The sequence below is a fragment of the Capra hircus genome, chromosome 14 (genome assembly GCF_001704415.2).
Source record: "Capra hircus breed San Clemente chromosome 14, ASM170441v1, whole genome shotgun sequence".
Classification (NCBI taxonomy): domain Eukaryota; kingdom Metazoa; phylum Chordata; class Mammalia; order Artiodactyla; family Bovidae; genus Capra; species Capra hircus.
In genome coordinates, this window is record NC_030821.1 from 65385756 (window position 1) to 65407172 (window position 21417).

The window sequence follows — 21417 nt, forward strand, 5'->3', positions numbered from 1 at the left end:
GTTTTGAGGTTCAACCATGTCGTAGCAGGCATCAGTACTTCATTCCTTTTTAATGCTAAGTAATATTCCACTGTATGGGTATTCCATGTTTTTTTTATTTATAACTGGTGGACATTGGGTTATGTCTGCTGCTGCTGCTGCTAAGTCGCTTCAGTCCTGTCCAACTCTGTGCGACCCCCATAGACGGCAGCCCACCAGGCTCCCCCGTCCCTGGGATTCTCCAGGCAAGAACACTGGAGTGGGTTGCCATTTCCTTCTCCGATGCATGAAAGTGAAAAGTGAAAGTGAAGTCGCTCAGTTGTGTCCAACTCTTAGTGACCCCATGGACTGCAGCCTACCAGGCTCCCCCGTCCATGGGATTTTCCAGGCAAGAGTATTGGAGTGGGGTGCCATTGCCTTCTCCAGGGTTATGTCTAGTTCGGGGCTTTTATGACTAATGTAGCTGTGTATTACCTTAATTACTTTTATAGTACACAAATTTGAAAAGTAAAAATAGAGATTAGATGCTGTCATGCTCATTTAACTAGGCTGCTTTTGAAACCCCTCATTACCTCTCATGCTTTTGAGTTTAGGTCTCAAATAGTACTGAGAGCCCTTAGGCAAGCTATGTTTAAAACCTGCTTGTAGAAGACACCAACCACTGGCACTGCCTTACTCCCTCACCCTGTCACACTGACCCCCACATTAGAAGAAAACCGTTGGCGCTTTTCAAGAACCTCTGAATTTAGAGATAGCCAAAGGGAAGGAACCGCAGAGGACTGCCTGCAAGCATCGCCTTCCTACATTTGGCTGTGCCACCTCCATGGTGCCTTCCTGTTCTGTCACCTATGTTTGTCAACATCCCTGGGTTTCACCAGTCAGAGGGAGTTTGGTTGATAGTCATCCATCTTCAAAAGGCATATGTATAAGGATTTGATCACTGCCTTAATCAGGGTATAGAAATTAAGTCCATGTCATTTAATCCCCAAACCGAGGGATAACGGCTATAATGGGGAAAATGGCATTTTGATCACAGGTGGTTGCCTTGGTTTGTCACTCAGAGCTGGAAAGGAGGCACAAGAAGTGGAAACAGGCAAGTGTGCCAACAACAGACTGGTTATTTAAATGGTCCCTAGTGCCAGTCTCTCTTAGCAATGGGGAGGATATTCTTACCATTTCCCAGAAAACAGAACCTTCTGGACAATATGAGTGGCCCTCACTGACCCTAAAATCCCAGGCCTGTAAACTTAAATTGAAGCTGAATAGCAATGTCTTATAAAATTAGTCCAGATTTGTAATGGGCAAAAGATTTGAACAGTTCTCCAAAGAAGATACTCAAATGGCCAACACACATATGAAGAGCTGTTCAGCTTAAATTAGTCATTGTGTTTGCATGCTAAGTTGCTTCAGTCGTGTCCGACTCTTTGCGACACCATGGACTGTAGCCCGCCAGGCTCCTCCATCCATGGGGATCAGTTAGCATCGATGTAATCCATTAACAGTGTGAGCAAGGACCAGCCAAACCAGAGCAGTGCTGGTGGGAATGTGGTGTGGCACGGCCGCTGCGGGAAACAGTCCAGCAGTTCCTCAGAAGGTTAAACACAGAGAGACTGCATGTGACCCAGCAGTTCTACTCCTAGACACACACCCAGAGAATTGAAAATATATCCCTGCAAAAACTTATATACTGAATTTCCCACAGTATCAATATTCATAATAGCCAAAAAAAGGAGAAACAACCCAAATACCCATCGAACGAGGAATGGATAAAATAAATTGGGATACCCATACAATGGAATTTTACTTAACCATAAAAAGGAATTAAATGATTCATGCTACAAAATGGATGGACCTTGAGAATCTTATGCTAAGTTAAAGAAGCTAGACCAGAAGGCTGCATGTTATATGATTCTCTTCATTAAACGTCCAGAATAGGCAAATCTCTAGAGGCAGAAGTGGGTTAGTGATTTGCAAGTGGGCGCGGTAGGGGAGTGGGCTACCAGTGCGTATGGGGTTTATTTTGGGGATGGTGAAAATGTTCTAGAATTAGTGGTGATGATTACACAACCCTCAGTGTACTAAAAACACTGAATTGTACCCTTCAAAGGGGTGAATTTTGTGGTAAGTGAATTATCTTAACAAAATTTATTGTTTTAATGACATTAGTAAATGCTGGTGGCCAGGCGGAGCCATTGGACCAGGTTTTTAAAATGATAGGGCCTTGAAGAAAGGGAGGAGCCTGGAGCAGTGGGAGGACCGTACAGGGAGGCAGGATCTCATGATGAGGTGACAGGAAGACCTAGTCCCAGCTTCACGGCAAAGGAAGACACGGCTCAGATAAACTTATCCAGAGTCACCAAGCTGTGTCCTGGTTAGTTTATTTACTTGTGTTTAATCTGTGTTTATTAGAAGTGTTTCCTGGTGGTGTTTCATCATTTGTAAAACTAGAAGAGTATAGACTAGGTGATCTGTAATTGTTACAGTTCTAACATTGATTTACACCATTTTCTAACCCCTCAGGGTGTGCAGGCTTCCCCAAGGATCTCTCTCAGGAACACACACACACACACCATTTCCTTACCATTTTTGTGGATTGACCAATTAAAGCCTCCATGAGCTACCCTCGTATGAGTCGCTTCAGTCATGTCTGACTCTTTGCGACCCCATGGATGGTAGCCCACCAGGCTCCTTTGTCCTTGGGATTCTCCAGGCAAGAATACTGGAGAGGGTCGCCATGCCCTCCTCCAGGGGATCTTCTCGACCCAGGATTCAAGCCCACATCTCTTATGTTTCCTGCGTTGGTAGACAGATTCTTTACCACTAGTACCACCTTGTCCGAGACAGAACTTGTTAAAAATAATTAGTCAGTGGCAGAAACTTGCCTGTCATGGTGATTGAGGTTAGGCTAACTGGTGCAGAGGGCTTCCATACAAGGATGGTTCATGAGAGTGACAGGGACCTTCAGTGCCAGGCTGAGCAGTTGGGCTTCATCCTGTTTATCAGCCTGGCAGACAGCAGAGTGACCTGTGGAAGACCGAGAACAGGGCTTCCCTCCCAGCCAAGGAATGCAGTTAGGGAAAGGAAGGAAATTTAGTTTGTTCCTTTTTGCTCCTTTTGAATTTTGTGTGGTACATGTAGTACCACTTCAGAAAAAGATAATTTTAAATAATAAGAGTTACCTTCGGGGCTTTAAAATAAATACTTTAATTAATTGAAGGAAATAAGCAAGCTACAGTACAAGAAGTATAGAAAAAAAAAACTTTCACCTTTTACCTTTCTGTTATAATTAGCAAGTGACCAGCAATTTTTTAGGTGCATTACAAATTGTTTTTTTTTTTTTTAATACATATTCAGGGACTTCCCTGGTGGCTCAGTGGTAAAGAATCCGCCTGCCAATGCAGGAGATGCAGGTTTGATCCCTGGTCCAGAAAGATCCCACCTGCCATGGAGCAACTAAGCCCATGAGCCGCTACTACTGAGTCTGTGCTCTTGAGCCTGGGAGCCCCAACTCCTGAGCCCACCTGCCCCAGTGACTGAAGCCTAAACGCCCTAAGAGCCCGTGCTCGGCAACGAGAGGCCTAGCAGTGGGCGTTGCAACTAGAGAAGAGCCCACGCAGCAACTAAGACCCAGCACAGCCAAAAACAAATAAAATGATTAAAAAAAAAAAACATTCACGGCCTGACCAATGGTGATTTAATTTCGTAGATCTAAGATAGAAACTGGAAAGCTAGATTTTTGTTTTAAAGTTTTACAGGTGAATCTACGTAGTGTTTGAAACGTTGCTATAAGCAAAGGAGGGAACCATTGGCCCCTCCATGTTTATAACCCAGCCCTTTGGAAGGATGAATTAAGCAGCTGTGGGCAGGATGGGTTTGGGAGGACTCATGAGACTTGGCAGGATCTGATACGTGAGTCATCTCTGCAGTGCTTGTTGCCCAGCCTATGCCAGAGCACTAACTGAGCTGTGAGCACAGTGCCTTATCCCATCTTCTACCACTATTTTATTCAAAAGTTGTTCCTTCCTTATATATAGTTGAATCTGTTCTGCTTTTTGTAAATCTTCTGGTTAAAAACTGTTCACTGGTCAGTGAAGTGAAAGTTGCTCAGTTGTGTCTGACTCTTTTTGACCCCATGGACCATAGAGTTGATGGAATTCTCCAGGCCAAAATACTGGAGTGGGTAGCCTTTCCCTTCTCGAGGGGATCTTCCTAACCCAGGGATAGAACCCAGGTCTCCTGCATTGCAGGCAGATTCTTTACCAGCTGAGCCACAAGGGAAGCCCATTCTCTGGTCAGAATGGCCATCAGAAGAGTTTCTAAAAATAGACTGGAGAGGGTGTGGAGAAAAGGGAACCTTCTTAAACAGCTGATGGGAAGGAAGGTAAATTGGTGCAGCCACTATGAACAGTGTGGAGGTACCTTTAAAACAACTAAAGACAGAATTACCATATGGTCTGGGAATTCCACTCATGGGCATGTATCCAGAAAAGACAGAAATTCAAATTCAAAAAGGTAGATGCGCCCCGTTGTTCACTGCAGCACTATTCACGATAGCCAAGACACAGAAGCAAACTCAGATGTCCACTGACGGATGCTAGATAAAGAAGGTGTGGTACGTGCACACAGTGGAATACTACTCAGCCTTGAAGAGTAACACCGTTTGCTGCAATATGGATAGACACAGAGCTTACCATACCATGTGAAGTATGCCAGAGACAGTCAAATAGGTATCACTTACACATGGAATCTAAAGAAATGATACAAATGAACTTATTTACAGACAGACTCACCGACAGAAAATAAACCTATAGTTACCAAAGGGGGAAGCAGGGGGAGAAGGATAAATTAGTATGCGATTAACAGATACATACACTACAGTATGTAAAATAAAGACCTACTGTATGACACAGGGAACTGTATTCAGTATCTTGTAATAACCCAGAATATAGAAGAATATGAAAAAGAATACATAACTGAATCACTTTGCTGTACACTTGAGACTAATACAACATTGTAAATAAACTACAGTTAAACTTTTCTGGAGAATGCACTTACTACCTCTGCCACATGACAGCCCTTCAGTTACTTGAAGATGACTCATATTCTATTCCCTGACACCAGTTCAAATTAGTCATTTGGTAATCCATTGTCTTGGGCTTCCCAGGTGGCTCAGTGGTGAAGAATTTGCCTGCAATGCAGGAGAAAGGAGTTTGATCCCTGGGTCAGGAAGATCCCTTAGAGAAGGGAATGGCAACCTGCTCCAGTTGGGGTTGCAAAGAGTCGACACGACTTAGCATGCACACACATTATCGCAAAGACTGATTGAGCTAAAACTATGAGTTGAAACCATTAGCTGAAGTTCTTGAGCCCAGGTAAAGGCAGGCATCACCTTGCTGAGTCTGTGTGACCCAAGCAGTCTGGGTCCGACTCGTGGAGGCTTGGGTCCTAGTGACAGGAGTACAAAGGAAGGGGCATCCTAAGCGACGTTAGGATCAAAAAAATAAAGACTCTGATACCTTATTGGATGTAAACCTGTAGGAGTTAGGAGACAGCAAAAACAAAGCTAAAGGATGGGGATTAAAAATATAGGAGGCACTGGTGAGGTGTGGAACGCTGCCATGCTTCCCAGTCTTAAGAAGCACGGGTAAAACCTGCCCATCGCTGCGTCTGGTGTGCTATGTCCTGTGATCAGGTCCCGCTTGGGTAAAGCCAATAGTGATGAGCTCCCAGTTGTTCTCAAGAAAGGCTTGCTAACCACATTGCATAGTCTCTCCCAGCAATTGTTTGGGATCTCTGTCCTAGCACCTGTATTTTTCACTTGTCTGTTGGTTTTTTGTTTTTGCTAAAGGTGTTTTTAAAGTACTTTACTTTCAGCTCAGCTTATAATTCTCAGTAATGGCAATTTGCTTGCCTTCTGAATTGTGACCGCATTCTTCCCAGAGTAGAAAAATAAGGGGCTTTTTATCCTTGGCAATTTTAATTTACTAGGGACCATTTGGAATTAATCAAGGCTTTCTATACACTCCACTCTTTCATTTTTTTTCCACTTTTATAACTGTAGTGCCCAAGTGCCGAGATGAACAGGTCGCCTCAGGCTGTCTGCCTAGAACCTCACAATTAAATGACATTTCTGAAATGGAGTCCTTGACACAGAGTAAGTCAATGAACAAGAAAGATGTCTCCTATCATGTTAGATTTAGCAATGTTTAAGCAAGAGTGGGGGTGTCCCAGGTGGCTTAGTGGTAAAGAATCCTCCTGCCAACCCAGGAGACATAGGTTCAGTCCCTGGGTCAGGAAGATCCCCTGGAGAAGGAAATGGCAACCCACTCCAGTATTGCTGCCTGGAGAATCCCATGGACAGAGGAGCCTAGCAGGTTACAGTCCACTGGGGTCGCAAAGAGTCAGACACAACTCAGCGACTAAACAATAACAAGGCAAGATTGTGGCTTAAATTATATTTACAGCACACTGAGACCATTTTCCCAGGGCACTGATTATGGAAATCCTAAAGTGGAAGCAGCAAGACTCTCAAGTTTCCAGCTGGGGGAAAACTGGGTCAGACCAAACCCCATGTAAGGAAGCTTTGCCAGGCGTCATTAATGTGACTGTTTCCTCAGCACAGCACTGCTGCCCGAAGCGCAGCTGGAGGCGCTGGCGGAAGTCTGTCCCTGACTAAATGAATGATATTCGTAACTGCTGTTTCACATCCCTGTGAAAAGAAAATCTCAGGATTAGTTTTCAAAGCTATTCCATATTTGTGTTTGCTTGACTCTTTTGGGCTGAGCTGCCTCCAGCAACCATTGGAAACATGAGTCTGCTCTGGACTCCAAGATGCACTGCGGGGCCAGCTCGCCCAGAATTGCTGAGGGCAAAGGGCTCCGTGCTGATCAGTTGCCTTTTGATCCCTTGACTTGATTCACTGAAGGTTTCTGTTTATTTCTGGAAGGGATGGGCTAGAATGGAAACATCTTCCAGAAATGCAGTCACAGCGTTAGCCCATAAAGGAGCTAACAGTTTCCCCTGTAAAGGACTTGATTTGTTTTTAAAAGGAGGGGAGAGGACAGGAAACTCAGACTCTTCAACCACTTCTTCAATTAAACTGTCATATAAATGAAGCAGAACTTCACAAGGTCCTTTGAGTTCTTTTAGAAGGACAGATTTTTATAGAATGTCCCCAAAAGACCAGCTTTATAAAAATACACCTAACAACAAGTCATGAGTTCCAGTATGGTATAAAATACATTCACTAACATACATACTCTTACGTGCATCTCTAAACACTGTGTCAGGATATGAAATTAACCAAAGGTCATGCATAAGTCAGATGAAAGTACAGAAGATTCTCAACTGTTCTCTACTCCAACACATCAGAATTTTTAACTAGATATTCTAAACTTCAAAATCGAGTTGACATTTGGCAAATTTCTTACTTGGCAACAAAATGAAAAAGCATAAATGTTTTATTCCTTGGGGGAAAATAGTTTTCACAAATTGGAGCTCTTTGGGTATGTAAGTTTCAGAGAAGTATGTTTTTAAGATGCTTCTTTATTGAATTCCAGTATTTACTACCCCTCTAAATCAACATGAAATGGCTGTTACACTTAGACACATTGTAATGTTCTAAGCTTGATTCTGGACTTTCCTTGTGTTGGTCATTGTAGAAAGTACTTCATTTATGTATTGAATCATTAGAAAGTGGTCATGGTGTATATTTCACTATTAATTTTGGCACCTTGGAATTTTCTCATTACAATAAACACCATGGTGAAAAAACTTACTATTGTAAAAAACTCAGATTCTCTCTTAGACAAGCTTTCTTCCTGATTTAAAAGTTAATCTATATTCCCCCCAAAAAAAAGATAACCAAAAGCAAATAAGTTCTCTAATAGCATTCGCTCAATCCACCAAATATTTGACTTGTAAATGGAACCTCACAGGACCAGGTAATACGTTAGGCTTTTCCGTGTAAGAAATTTGGTTTAGAATATTCATTATTGGTCTTTGCAACATATTTATCTTTAAACGCTATACCATTGCTCAAACTAACTACTGTTAATTTTAAATTTTGTTTCCAAGTTTCATTAAACCAGAGAAAAATGCATTGGGACGCCATGGAACAGGATCTCATGGAGAGAGTCAGAAACCTCCGCCAGAGACTTGCCACCCAGGCTCAGAACAGGTGTCAAACACCTCACCTTTTGGCTACATAGGAGGCTGGTCACCTTGAGACAGTCAGAGAACAAGATACTTATTTTGCAATCAGTGCTGCTGATTTTCAGATTATTTATTTCACATGCCTATAAAGATCAACCTTTTGTACGAAAAATGTGTGTATAAAAATTATGTGTTCTTAATTCTGGTGCTTTGGGACTTGTAAATGGCTTAGTATTGTTATACTTTTAACAATAAAAAAATATTGAAGCTTTTAAAGCTTTGTATGAGGCCCTTTCAGGTTTCAGGGACCGGCATGAACCTCAGGGACTTAAGTTGATGAGGTTTTATTTTAAGGATAAATGGAGAACTAAAGAACAGGACAGCATCTCAACAGCTGTGCACCCAGGACCTGAACTCAGCAGGAGCAGTGAGGAGAGGCCCGCCCCACGGCCCCTCCGTCCCCCAGAAGCCGGGCCTCCCCTCACCAGCGACCCCACTGCACTCACCGCACCCAGCCGCTGTCTCTGCTTCTCTGCACGGCACCGACAGCTCCACAGCACCGCTGCTCCCGGCTTCATCGTGGCTGGCAGATCACTTCCCTGAACCCATTTCTAAAAGGAGCATAGAAATAGCACACAGTCAGGTTCCTGGTATAGTGCTTAACACACAGTGTACTGTACAGAAGAGTATTTTTTTTTTGGCACAAAGTACAACCTTATGGTAAACCAAATGCTCTTTTGTCCGAAGTCCTCAGATAATATCCCATCACTGTGCAAGGCATTGGATTCCCAGGAGCACCCTGTCAGCCTCATTATCTTTCTGTCTGTTTTCAGTTAGGTGCAAACATGCCTTCATGGTCCAAGCTGGCGTGTGCCACAACAAAATCACAGGATATAAAATATTTTGGGTGTGATGGGAACTTTAGGTGAGTAATCTCTAGCTCACCAACAGCATTCGACTTCTAAAATACTGTGATTCTGCCAACTAGAATTAGCTGGTTATTGCGTTTCTGACCTCTACTTCAAGTCCTCTTTTACTAGAATTTACATCCACTCATACTGATTTTGCAAACTACACAGAGTCCTCTTTTATAATATTTTAAACTTCTTCAAAAAGTTTCTGTTCATCCAGTGAAAGTGAGTTATACATTCAGCCACATAAAGTTCTTTATTACATTCCTCCTTCCGGTTTTCTCTAAGCCTACGATTCTCCCAGTAATCTTGATGAAGTCACTGGCTTAGCAGAGGTCAGATACTTGGCTGAGTCTCTTCAGTCACGTGGGTGTGGTTGTCACGTCAAAGGTTATCACATTTAATGAAGTCAATTTTTGATTATCTCTTCCTGCCTCTTGACAGTCTATCCTCAACCTGACCCCAGTTCCTTCGTAATATAAATTCTTGGGGAATTGAATGAAGATTGAGCTTGGCTAAAATTCTTCCCACACTGGCTACATTCACAGAGCTTTTCTCCAGTCCTCCTCCTGAGTTAGCTGGAGAAGAGCAGTTCCTAAAGGCCTTTTTACATCACATTCACAGGGTTTCTTTCTGGTTGGAGAAATGCAAGCCTTCAGCTAAATTCCTCTCCACGTCGACTCCACTTAAAGAGTCCAGTATGGGTCCAGCGGTGACGAATACATTACTGACTTGGTTAAATAGCTTTTCACATCTATTGCATTCACATGGCTTCTCTCTGGTCTGAATTCTCTGATGCTGAGCAAGATTTGAACATGTGCCAAGGCTTTCCACAGTGCCTCCACTTTGACCATTACAGTGATAATGACTTCGAGGACTGGCAAAGGCTTAACTTACTAATGTAGGTGCTCTTAACATTCTTAATGATTCATCTCAGGTCAGTGCTAAGTTCAATCAGGAGACAAACCAGATCATTTGAACAGAAGTTAGAGTTATTAAACTATGATACTATATACATGCTAAAGGAGGGACTTCCCTGGTAGTCCAGTGGCTAAGACTGAGCGTCTAACACAAGGGGCCCCGGTTTGATCCCTGGTAGGGGAATTAGATTCCATGTGCCACAACTAAGAGTTTGCATGCCCCAACTAAAAGATAGCACAGGTCGTAACAAAGATCCTGGGTATGGCAACTATTAATAAGAGCCAGCACAGCCAAATATTTAAGGGTACCTAGGGCTGAGAAAGCACCCAAAGAAGGACAAGCTCAGAAAGAAACCCCTCTCTGCCCAAGGCTCAGGTTCAGACACACTGGACAGCAGGGGGGTTGATGGGCTGCCCGGGCCAGAGCTGGCCCACGTGCCCACCCAGCAGCAGAAAGTAAGTCCCGAGGGTGCAGGCACTCCGAGGCTGCTGAGCGAAAGCTCATGGGGAGTCAGGACCCTAAGTGCTGTGAGAGCGGTGTGTGGCCTGGTGTGTGTCCTGGCCAGCAACGGCCATGTTGTAAAGGGGAGAGTCCAGTAAGACAAGCTGGGAACATTGCTTGCACCTGGGCAAATGTTTCCATCAGCAGAATACAAAGGAACTGTAAGGGACTCAAAATGACTGTGTGCAAACACATTTGGGGGCTTCCCAGGTGGTGCTAGTGGTAAAGAACCCGCCTGCCAATGCAGGAGACTAAGAGATGCGGGTTCGATCCCTGGGTTTGGAAGACCCCCTGGAGGAGGGCATGGCAACCCCCTCCAGTATTCCTGCCTGGAGAATCCCACGGACAGAGGAGCCCGGGGGGCCTACAGTCCAGAGAGTCGCACAGAGTCAGACACGACCGAAGTGACAGCACAACCTCCCTTTACGCTTCTGGCAGGAAGTGGTTCACGCCTCAGAGTCTTAATACTGTTGACTCAGTGCATTCTTTTTGACATTTATTCAGGATTTTCAGACTGTATGGGAAGGAAAGCAAAGAGCTGGACATGACTGAAGCAACTTGGCACGCATGCACAGCTGGGACAAATTATGGACAAGATACAAAAAGACCAAAAAAACCCAACTGCCACTTCTGAGAGCAAAAACTGGGTATCAGGAGAAAAAGCAGGGCACTGCACAGGTCCCCTAAGCACAGCGCCACCAGAGGGGCAGGCAAACCACCTAACACACCCTTCCAGCCTGACCCGGGCCCCGCCCCTGCCCTCACCCCGTGAAGGGAACAAGCTCGCCGCCCACCTCAGGGAGCGCGCAAGGGCCCCTGTTGGGAACAATGGGGAACCACCCCCCGGGGGCACCCACAAACCAAGGCTGGAGACCAGGCCCTAAGGGCAGGCCAGGGTGCTGCTTCTGGCACCGGAACGGAACATGCCAAGGGAGACTGTAGCAAAGCAGTCATCAGGCTGGGCTGTGGGCTCCGGGCACACGGCTGGACAGGGCACCCTGGGTGTCCCCACATACTCCAGCCTCCGAGGGACCACAAAGCAGTAAACCAGAATAAAGAAAACCACCTCTTGGGCTTGAAGAAGCCCCACTCCTTCTGTAGTGTCCTCTAGCGCCCTCCACTGGCAGCCGACCACCGTGCACACTGCGGAGACGCGCATAAAGGGTCCCATCCATGGTTGCAGGGCGGGCACTGAAGAGCGCATTTGGAGCTCACAGACCATGAATGGATCGCGGGCACTCTCATGCAATCGAAAGTATCTCTTACAGTTTACTTGGTTGCTTGACAGAATAATGGCTTCAGTGCTGGCCTCCTTAACCACTCGGAGATGCCAGAATTTCCCTCGTGTGATGTAGATGAAGCTATAGAAAGGCACCAACAAAGGAATAGATGTAGCACATACGAACTTCACTCTCTTCCCAGCTTCATGCTCAGCCCTAAAGACACTCCCTTCTTAAGACACTGAGTGAAGGGAGCACCTGAAAAGTTGGAAAACTCTGTGACAAGAGATGCCTGTTGGACTTTCCTAGTGGTCCTGTGGTTAAGAATCCACCTGCCAATGCAAGGAACACAGGCTTGATCCCTGGTCCAGGAAGGTCCCACACACCTCAGGGCAACTCAGCCCCATACCACAACTACTGAAGCCACCACAATAAGAAGCCAGAACCCACGGCAACGAAGAGTAGCCCCCACTAGCTGCAACTAGAAAACGCCCATGCACAGCAACGAAGACCCAGCAAGCCAAAAATAGCATTAATTTTCTTAAAAAGATGCCTATTGATATGCTTCCTAATTTCAGTGGGGATGATGGGATGGATTCATGAAGCAGAGGCCAAGTGATAGTGGCTTAACTGCCAAGTGCTAGTCGCTCAGTTGCGTCTAACTCTTTGGGACCCCAAGGACTATAGCCCACCAGGCTCCTCTGTCCCTAGAGTTCTCCAGGCCAGAATACTGGAGTGGGTAGCCATTCCCTTTTCCAGGGCATCTTCCCAACCCAGGGATCAAACCCAGGTCTCCCACACTGCAGACAGATTCTTTGCTGTCTGAGCCACCAAGATCACCATTTACAGCTGCAGGCAGCAGAGAAGAAGTATTAAGAGATTCTTGACTATCAAAGATTATGTTTTCCCCAAGAATGAAACAGATAAGCAGCCTACTAAATATTGCTTGATATATCTAACAGGAAATCTTAACATCTGGTGGCCCAAAACCAGATCTGAGTCATTGTTACTGAACCAAAATTGGGTCCACCACTCGCCTACATGCAGTCAATCTATCCACACTGGGATAGTACAGTGTTTATTGCAAGGCACCAGGCAAGGAGTCTAGGCAGCTAATGTTCTAAAGGCCTGAGCTCCCCCAGTAGCTTTCAAGGAACGGTTTTTAAAGACAGGGTGAGGGAGAGGGTTGTGGGATATATGATCAGCTTACCCCACAACTCTCTTATCAATCAGGACATTATTCTGATTGGTTGGTGGTGAGGAAATCAGGGGTAACATCAACCTTCTAGTTCCAATTTGTCTGGGGTTTACGTGCTTGTGGGCAGCATACAATTAACTCTTCCACTTGCTGGGGCTTTCAGTATCTGCTAAACAGCTCAAAAACTTTGACTCATTGTTATCTATGGCCTCTGATGGGGAGCTAAAGGTCGTACATTTGATAATGGACCCATGATTTGTCTTGCTTGACCGTTTTCCTTTAATTCTGCGTTTTCTCCAATGAAATGTACTCTTTGGAACTGGGGGAGGTCTAGGAAGCTAAAGTTTTTCTACAAATAAGAAGAAAGCAGAGAAAATGATTCTTTCAAAATGACACACACAAAAAAAGCAGCAAGCAGAGGACATGGAAAGGTCTATCCCAGGAAGGCCCCATGGAGTCTTGCTATTACATCACCACAATGGAGAGCCTTGCCTGTCGCCCATTTTCCAAACCTGAACTCATTGCTGGACTTCCCCAGTGGTTCAGATGATAAAGAATCTGCCTGCAATGCAGGTTCAATACCTGGGTTGGGAAGATCCCCTGGAGAAGGGAATGGTAACCCACTGCAGTATTCTTGCCTGTCAATTCTTATCCATTGCCAGACGAGCCTGGTGGGCTACACAGTCCACAGGATCGCACAAAGTCAGATATGACTGAATGATTAACACACACAGACTCATCACTAGATTCAAAGTCTCTTGTTTTTCTGTTTTTTAAAGTGAAGTATAGTTGATTTACAATATCATGTTAGTTTCGAGCATACTGTAGCTTCAAGTGCCGAGAATCCTCTCTATTAAGAAGGATCGTGATCTTTCCAACTAAACAAATCTGACAAACGCAGCTGATGAGTCATCTGTATTTAGCTCCCTATATGAGATAACAGCAATGGAAATTGCCCTGCCCAGGGAACGGCTCTTGGCCTAAATTGGATGCCCTGCTGGGTCTTAGATGATGACACCAGACCAAGTTCCTGCCCCAGACACTAACACAGGCTTTTCTAATTGATCCCTGGAAGGGGAAGTCCTGAGCCCCAGAGCCCTAGGGTCAGGAATTGAGTCTGGACAGGCACGGAAGGTGATGGAAGGGTTAGATTGCTGTTGTTTAGTCATTAAATCATATCTGACTCTTTGTGATCCCAGGGACTGTAGCCCACCAGGCTCCTCTGTCCATGGATTTTCCAGGCAAGAATACTAGAGTGGGTTGTCATTTCCTTCTCCAGGGTTTCTTCCTGACTCAGGGACCGAACCCCTGGCTCCTGCATTGGCAGGTGGGTTCTTTACCGCTGAGCCACCAGAAGGGGTAGATATATTGGCATAATGGCCAGAGTGGCTGGGACAGCTAGCTCACCTGGAGGAGTTAAAGTCTGAAGCAACGTATCCTCACTCTCTTTTTCATTCCCTTCCTTTATCTTACTTCCCCTGATGTAATAGCACAAATGCTTGCACAGAAAAGATTTCCTCATTCTTCCCTGCTTCTTCACAAAATAGCTATAGAGTCCTTCAAAAGCCACCACAGAACCATAAATAGCAATTGCTCACCTAAGGGATGCCGTTTTGCTTTGGCATCAACCAAATTAAAATGCAATTGAAAAGAAACATGGTTATTGCTGTGACATACTGTGCAAGATAATTACTAAAATTACACCTGATATAATTTACTAGTATACACCAGAACTATAGGAGTTCCATATAATTTCTAAGATGTGTATATTATTAAATAATAATTATTTACCTGTACAATACAAAGTAAGAAGTTTTACCACCACTTATCTGACAATGCTTCCCATGTGATTTAACACACCAAATAAGCCTAATTAGTTTAATATTCCTCTCTATGAGATGGAGAGACACATAATTTTAGGAGTTCCAGGGATCCTTTGGAAAACCTCAAACTCAGATAGTGGCTAAATGAACTTCATTTAGAATTTGATCTTTTTTGGAAAGTCTGTCCAAATACCAAAAGCATTCCATGCTCCCAAAGCATGGGGCCTGGGTTCAATCCCTGGTCAGGGAACTAGATCCCACTTGTTGCAACTAAGAGTTTGAATGCTACAACTAAGGATCCCACATGCTGCAAGATCAAAGATCCTGAGTGCTGTAACCTGGCCCAGCCAAACAAACACATTAAAGAATCCAAGACAGGTACTTCCCCTGGTGATCCAATAGCTAAGACTCTGAGCTCCCAATGCAGGGGCCTGGGCTTCGATCCCTGGTCAGCTACTACACATCCCGAGTGCCCCAACTAAGACCCCAGCTCAGCAAAATTAAAAAAAAAAAAAAAATTAAAGACAAGCAAAACACAAACTGCAAACATAAAGGCTAGCATCCAAAGAAACAAATGAACTGGTTCACAAATTAGGCAGAAGTCCAACTCTTTTCTCTCTTCAACAGGGTATCCCACTCAAAGACAAAACAAATTGGCTTATTCCAGAGAAAAAGCCCCAAAAGAAGAAATAAAGTTCCCAACTGTACACACCCTCAGAGAGACTTACGGTTACTGTTTGGAGCCTGTCTGCTCCCAAATATTGATTCCTTGCTCCAACTGCCCAGCGCTGGAACAACCAGTGCGGCCTCGGGGAGTTTTGAAGGAAGAGCCTCAGGACAAATGGTCTTGCCAGCTGCTAGGGCCTTACCTCCAAATTCCCCAACTGTCAGCTCGCCATGAATGACAAGGCAAGTCAGGCCAATAAATGGAGAGAGGAGTTGCTAGGACTAGGAACAGCGACTTTATTCAGAAGGCCACAAAGCCAATAAGACGGTGGACTCCAAAGATCCATCTTACCTGAGCTAGTAATTCAGACTTCTTTTATACTAAAAGGGGAGGGCGTGTAGCCAAACATTTCCGGTTCCGGTCAGCCTTCAGAAGCGGCTGTGAAGCCCCTTCTTCTGCCTACACTCCTGCACTGGTGGGCCTGGTCAGGAGACTTCTTGGGAGCTAACCAAAGGTATTTCAGCTTAATGCTCATTACCTGGGAGGCAGGGTTCCCAGAGATGGGCCATTGTGTATAATTTAAGCTTATAGGCAACATCCTTGAGGTGATTAACTTGCAATAGGGTACATAGGTTCTGCGCTATTACATCAGATCTTAATTTGCTATTTGACCTGTTCAGAATGACTGAATTATCAGAAACTTCATGGATGAACATTAGGACGCAGCAGCTGTTGGAAAGGCAGCGTCAGCACAGCCCCTGTCAGGTTATGCCCTGCTGCCTGGACAACCTCCCTAACACCGCCCTCCCCCAGACCCCATCACAGCCGGCCACTTCCCAGCTCTGCAGCCCGACCTGCTCACATGGTGCTCAGCGCCCGTGCGCGGTCTAGCCTCTCAACACGGTGCCACCCACTTCCCCACAGTCTCCTAGACCCACCCTTGCTCGCGGCCAAGTGTCAATAACCAGGACCCTCGCCGGGAAACCCTGGGTTCCAGCTACTCCCCCAGAGCATCCCAGGGCTCCCTCACCCTGGGCTGTACACATCCCCGCCACCAATAGGGCTCAAAGCCAGGGCAGGATCCCTGGTGCAGGGCGGGGGGGCGGGGTGAGTGCACCTCCTGGGTACCCGGACTCGTAGCGCTAGAGGTGAGAGTGGTTATCTTCCCGAGGGGCTCATTCGGTACCCAGCCCACGGCGTGCTAGTCTGCCTCACGTGGATACCCGCCCCCCAACCGTTTATCTTCATGCCCTGGCCTCCCTTTCAGTCCTCCACCCGGGCCCAGTACGCTGGAGCCCGCAGGGCAGCACTCGGTACTTCGGGGAGGCTAGGCCAGCACGCCGGTGGCACGGACGTCCGGGGCTTGCGGGTCTACTCAAGCAAGACCCATCTTTCTAGCAGGAGTGAAAAAAACCGGAGCGAGCAAAAGTATTGTGCCCCGTGTGAGGATCGAACTCACGACCTTCAGATTATGAGACTGACGCGCTACCTACTGCGCTAACGAGGCACCTAAGAACAGCTTCCGGGAGTAGGATAATGAGGCTGTTGCGGCGGCCCAGTGCGCATGCTCAGAAAATCAGAGCTTCATTTTTCTCCGCAGAGTTTCTGACCCAGGACACCGAAGTTCCTGCCCGGGAGTCTGCCTTACTTGAGCCACCCACGCCTCTCTGGTCTACTTCCACTGGTGGTCTGGTTATCAATCAACAAACACTGCGGCTTATTGGACCTCCGGCGCTGAGTAGGGGAGACCCTGGGCCGCGAGATTCTTCCTACTCTTGTAAACTCTTCTTTTTGTAGCGTGCTTACAAAGCGTTTGCACAGTCGTGATCTCGTGAAACACTTCTTGGTGTTCCTGGCCCGGTGCTGCGTGCTGTGATCACAGAGATATCCCCAGCCTCAATCAGTTGGAGTGGGGGCCCACAAGCATAATGATTTGAAGACACAACACACGTACACTATTCCGGCCTCACCACAAACCCCCGATCTAGCCTGGTGCCCAGTCCCTTTTGACGCCCCAAGTTTCCACCGCTGCTCGGAGCTCGGCGGCTGAAACCACCCTTCTTAGAAGCGCCCACAGCACTGGAAACGACACCTCGAGCCGCAGCCTCGGCGTCTTGGAAGCCCTCTCCTCTCCTTTACCCCAAGCCCTTTATGTTAATTATCAGCTTATTTAAATACATTCATTGTTAAAGGCCGCTTTCTGTCACTGTTATAAATGGAAAACGGGGGCTTATTTTTCTCCTAATACACAATAAAATAAATATTAAAATAAAAAACTCTTCCATGTAGTGTCCAAAACCATCTAGAGGGAAGCACACTTCAGATTTATTTCCCTGTGTGTAAAGTTTACCTTTAAAAATGTATTCTAAGACTGAACTGCAGCCAACGACAGGCTAACAGAAGGGCTTTGCAGGAGTGATTACTGAAGATTCCAAGTTTGAAGTGTTTCAAAAGATAAGACCATTTGATGGACCGACAAGCCTAAGGACAGAGGTGGAGAAAGCGAAAGGCTGCAAGTCGTAAGCTGTTAACGTAGATCTGGGTGATGGGTATATCAATATTCACTGGATAATTCTTTCAATGTTTCTGTTTATCTGAAATTTTTTCATTATGAAGTGTTGGAGAAGAAGTTTTAAATCCCCCAGAACTGGGGAATGTTAAGGGGAAAACTGGTAATATGAGTGTAAGGAGGTGGCAAAAAATAATATTAAGAGTAGGCATCCGAATTCCCGGGAGCTGGGGAAGAGGACACTGAGGGCGGAGGGCTGCGGCGGGGGGAGGAGGGTGCGGCGGGGGATGGATCTCGCTACGTTTGAAGAAGCGACCCCTGGGAGTATGGTCAGCGCCACGAAGGGTGGGCTTCTTAGAGCCTTATCTTGTCTCCACAGGGGGAGTTGCGCATGGTGTAGGTTGTCTGGATCCCAGAACTCGTGGGCTGGATGTACCTTGGATAACTTGTAACTTGGATACCCAGTCCTGGGGATACTTTCCCCACATCACGGTCCCCGTTGGGAAACTCACAATCTCCCAATCCTGCCCCCCACCCCCCGCGAGAACCCGACAGAGCGGAGGGTGCTCGCCCTGAGTTTGGAGAACAGAGGACCAGGCAGAAGGCCAAACGAGAGACCCCGCCCCCAACACACACACACACACACACACACACACACACACACACACACACACACACACACACACACACACACACACACACACCCCTAGGAATCCAGGGACCTCCCGAGAACTCCACAAAAGGGACACCCCGCCCCCCAACACACACACACACTTGCCTAGTGACCCTGGGGGAGGATGGGGGGTGGGTTGAGAAAGAGGGGAGGCATGAACCCGGGGGTGGGGTCCGGGGCTCTCGGAGCGAGCTCTTCCCACCTCGAGGCCTTTACTAGGACTTCTCCCTCCGCCTGACACGGCTTTCCCCTCACCAGGCCCTTTTTCTGTGCGGACATCTCCTCTCCCTTCTTCAGCCAGGTCAATGATCACCTACTCTGAGCAACCTGATCCCCATTTTCCTCCCAGGATCGCTTCTTTTTCCCCTACCTCCCCCCACTAAACTCGTCGGAGTCGAGGTTCCCTCCTCTCTGCTAGAAGCTTTCCCGGGGGCGGCTCTTTAACTCTGGGAACAACCTGGAGGGGTCAGGATCGTAGTTGCCCTACGCGTACTGATGCGCAAACTCACAAACAGGTCAACTCGGACCTGCCGCTTGTAGCTAAGGGAGGCAGAATTTCACCTCACAGCTCACCAGCGCTTCCCCCGCCCATAGCAGCAGTTTTCAGAAGTGTTTCCTCGCGTGCACCTTCTAAAATAATCTTGAAAAGCATCTACATACTTCCTCGATTAATGCTAAATTGATATCTAAACGTTGTTGTTGTAAATTCAGTTTCAAAGGATGTAACTTCCATTAAATGGTATATGCCGATTTTCTAAAAATGTAACTGCGTGTCAGATTTTTTGTTTTTAAACAGGCGTCCAATGAAATTGAAATACCTTAGGGAGCCCATACAAACCATAATCTATTTTAAATACACGTGAATAAGCTCTTCTTTAATATTTGTTGTTTACATTTATTCCAGTAGTCAAAACTGTGGTTTTTCCAGTAGTCTTTTATGGATGTGAGAGTTGGACTATAAAGAAAGCTGAGCACCAAAGAATTGATGCTTTGGAACTGTGGTGTTGGAGAAGATTCTTAAGAGTCCCTTGGGCTTCAAGATCAAACCAGTCAATCCTAAAGGAAATAATCCTGAATATTCATTGGAGGGACTGATGCTGAAGCTAAAGCTCCAATACTTTGGCCACCTATGCAAAGAACTGATTCACTGGAAAAGCCCCTGATGCTGGGAAAGATTGAAGGCAGGAGAGCGGGATGACACAGGATGAGACAGTTGAATGGCATCTCCAACCTGATGGACATGAGTTTGAGCAAGCTCTGGGAGTTGATGACAGACAGGGAAGCCTGGCATGCTGCAGTCCATGGGGTCGCAAAGAGTCAGACAGGACTGAACTGAACTTACATTTATTTTCACCCCAGAACTCATATTTCCATTCTACTCCTACCCCTAGAATGGTATTTTCATATAATACATAGTTTATGTTAGAACGTCTGTTACTGAGAATACTAACATGCCTCTTAACAACAAAAATAGGTACATACATTGAAAATTTTGTTTCCTTTGTGGCTCTAAGTCTCTGTGTCATATTTTTTCTTAATTGGCATCATTATTATTACTACACAATCAAAAATCATAAATGTTTATGGATTTGAAAAATAAGTATTAAATGGAAAATCTGAAACAAATATCCGTGAGATGGATGCAGCTTTTTAATCTCATTTAATTCATGTCTGTGTGGATGGCCATTTCCTTTTTCTAGAGTGAGAAAATGAGCATTAATTCTTTTCCTATTTTTTATATTTACAGGTATAAATGTTGAGACACTGTTAACATGAAGACATGAAAAACGATGGGAAGACTTTTGCGTTGACACTAAAATTCAATTCCTTAAACAGTTTCAAGTTATATTCTGAACAATCACCTCTCCTGAATCTATCGTCTTGGTTATGTATGTCCTCTCAAGTTTTGATGTAGAAGCTGAAGTGGTCAGTCATTAGAGTCCACGTATTCCACTTCTAAACCTATGTTTTGAATTGAACATTCCCTTTATTTGCAGCCCTGGAGTTTTCTCACCTCCAATAAAATCCTGAAGGTGGAGGAAGACCAGATGTGGAGGAGAGACAGGAAGGAAGCCTTAGCCTGACCACTGACAGCAGCTCTTTACCCAGCTGATCAGTTTTTGAACATCATCACATCGTACTCCTCGGGTACTTGTCCAGGCATTTGATGAGGCTTAGATTTGATCTGACAGGCAGCAGAGGCTGTTTAAACCTATTTTACAGGTATGTGTGTGTGTGTGTGCTGAGAGGCAAGCTCAGGGCTGGCTAAGCAGAATAACTGACTGGAAACATGTTGCAAATTATTCTTTCCCTATGACCTGGATAGATCCGGGCAGGGCAACCACCTGGAAAGCCAGGAGACAATCCAGGCCTGGGGAAATAAAAACACATCCAGGAAACGGCTGCAGAGACCTCAGGGAGGGAGCCGAGTGGAGACACAGCCCACAGGATCTTCCAGGACTTGTCTCTGGTTTACTGCCAAGAATAGAGAAGCTAAATGTCACTCCAGATTCAGAGAAGCCATGCCCAGAAATATCCTGGTGCCACCACTGGGCAGGAAAACAGGAAAGATGGGCCTGTTTGTGGGGAACCAAATAAATTCTGATTTTGCATAATTTTCATTACATAAATACCCCATGCTCATTATAAATCACACTCACACATAATGTATCAGTCAGCTATTGCTGCGCTAGTGCTGCTTAACAAACTATCCAAAACTTAATGACTTAAACAATGTGGTTTTCTTTTTAAATAGCTTTAATGAAATATAATTCATCTACCATACAATTTGGGACTTCCCACATGGAGCTAGTTGTAAAGAACCCCCCTGCCAGTGTGGGAGGGGGGATAAGAGACCTGGG

General features: G+C 45.7%; 1 protein-coding gene and 1 non-coding gene across 3 annotated transcripts in view; one reads left to right on the forward strand and one right to left on the reverse strand.

The window, feature by feature from the left end:
- The window catches only part of TBC1D31 (TBC1 domain family member 31), a 62680-nt gene extending 54277 nt beyond the window's left edge, over positions 1-8403 (forward strand). The window contains exons 21-22 of one of the 2 annotated variants that reach the window (XM_005688869.3): positions 6041-6133; positions 8056-8403. In XM_005688869.3, coding sequence (XP_005688926.3) covers positions 6041-6133; positions 8056-8189 — 227 coding nt within the window. In that variant the 3' untranslated portion in view covers positions 8190-8403. The remainder of the gene's footprint in view (positions 1-6040; positions 6134-8055) is intronic. The other variant, XM_018058533.1, reaches the window with a different exon arrangement.
- On the reverse strand, positions 16809-16881 carry TRNAM-CAU. Its single transcript has one exon. It is a non-coding gene; the product is annotated as a tRNA-Met (tRNA).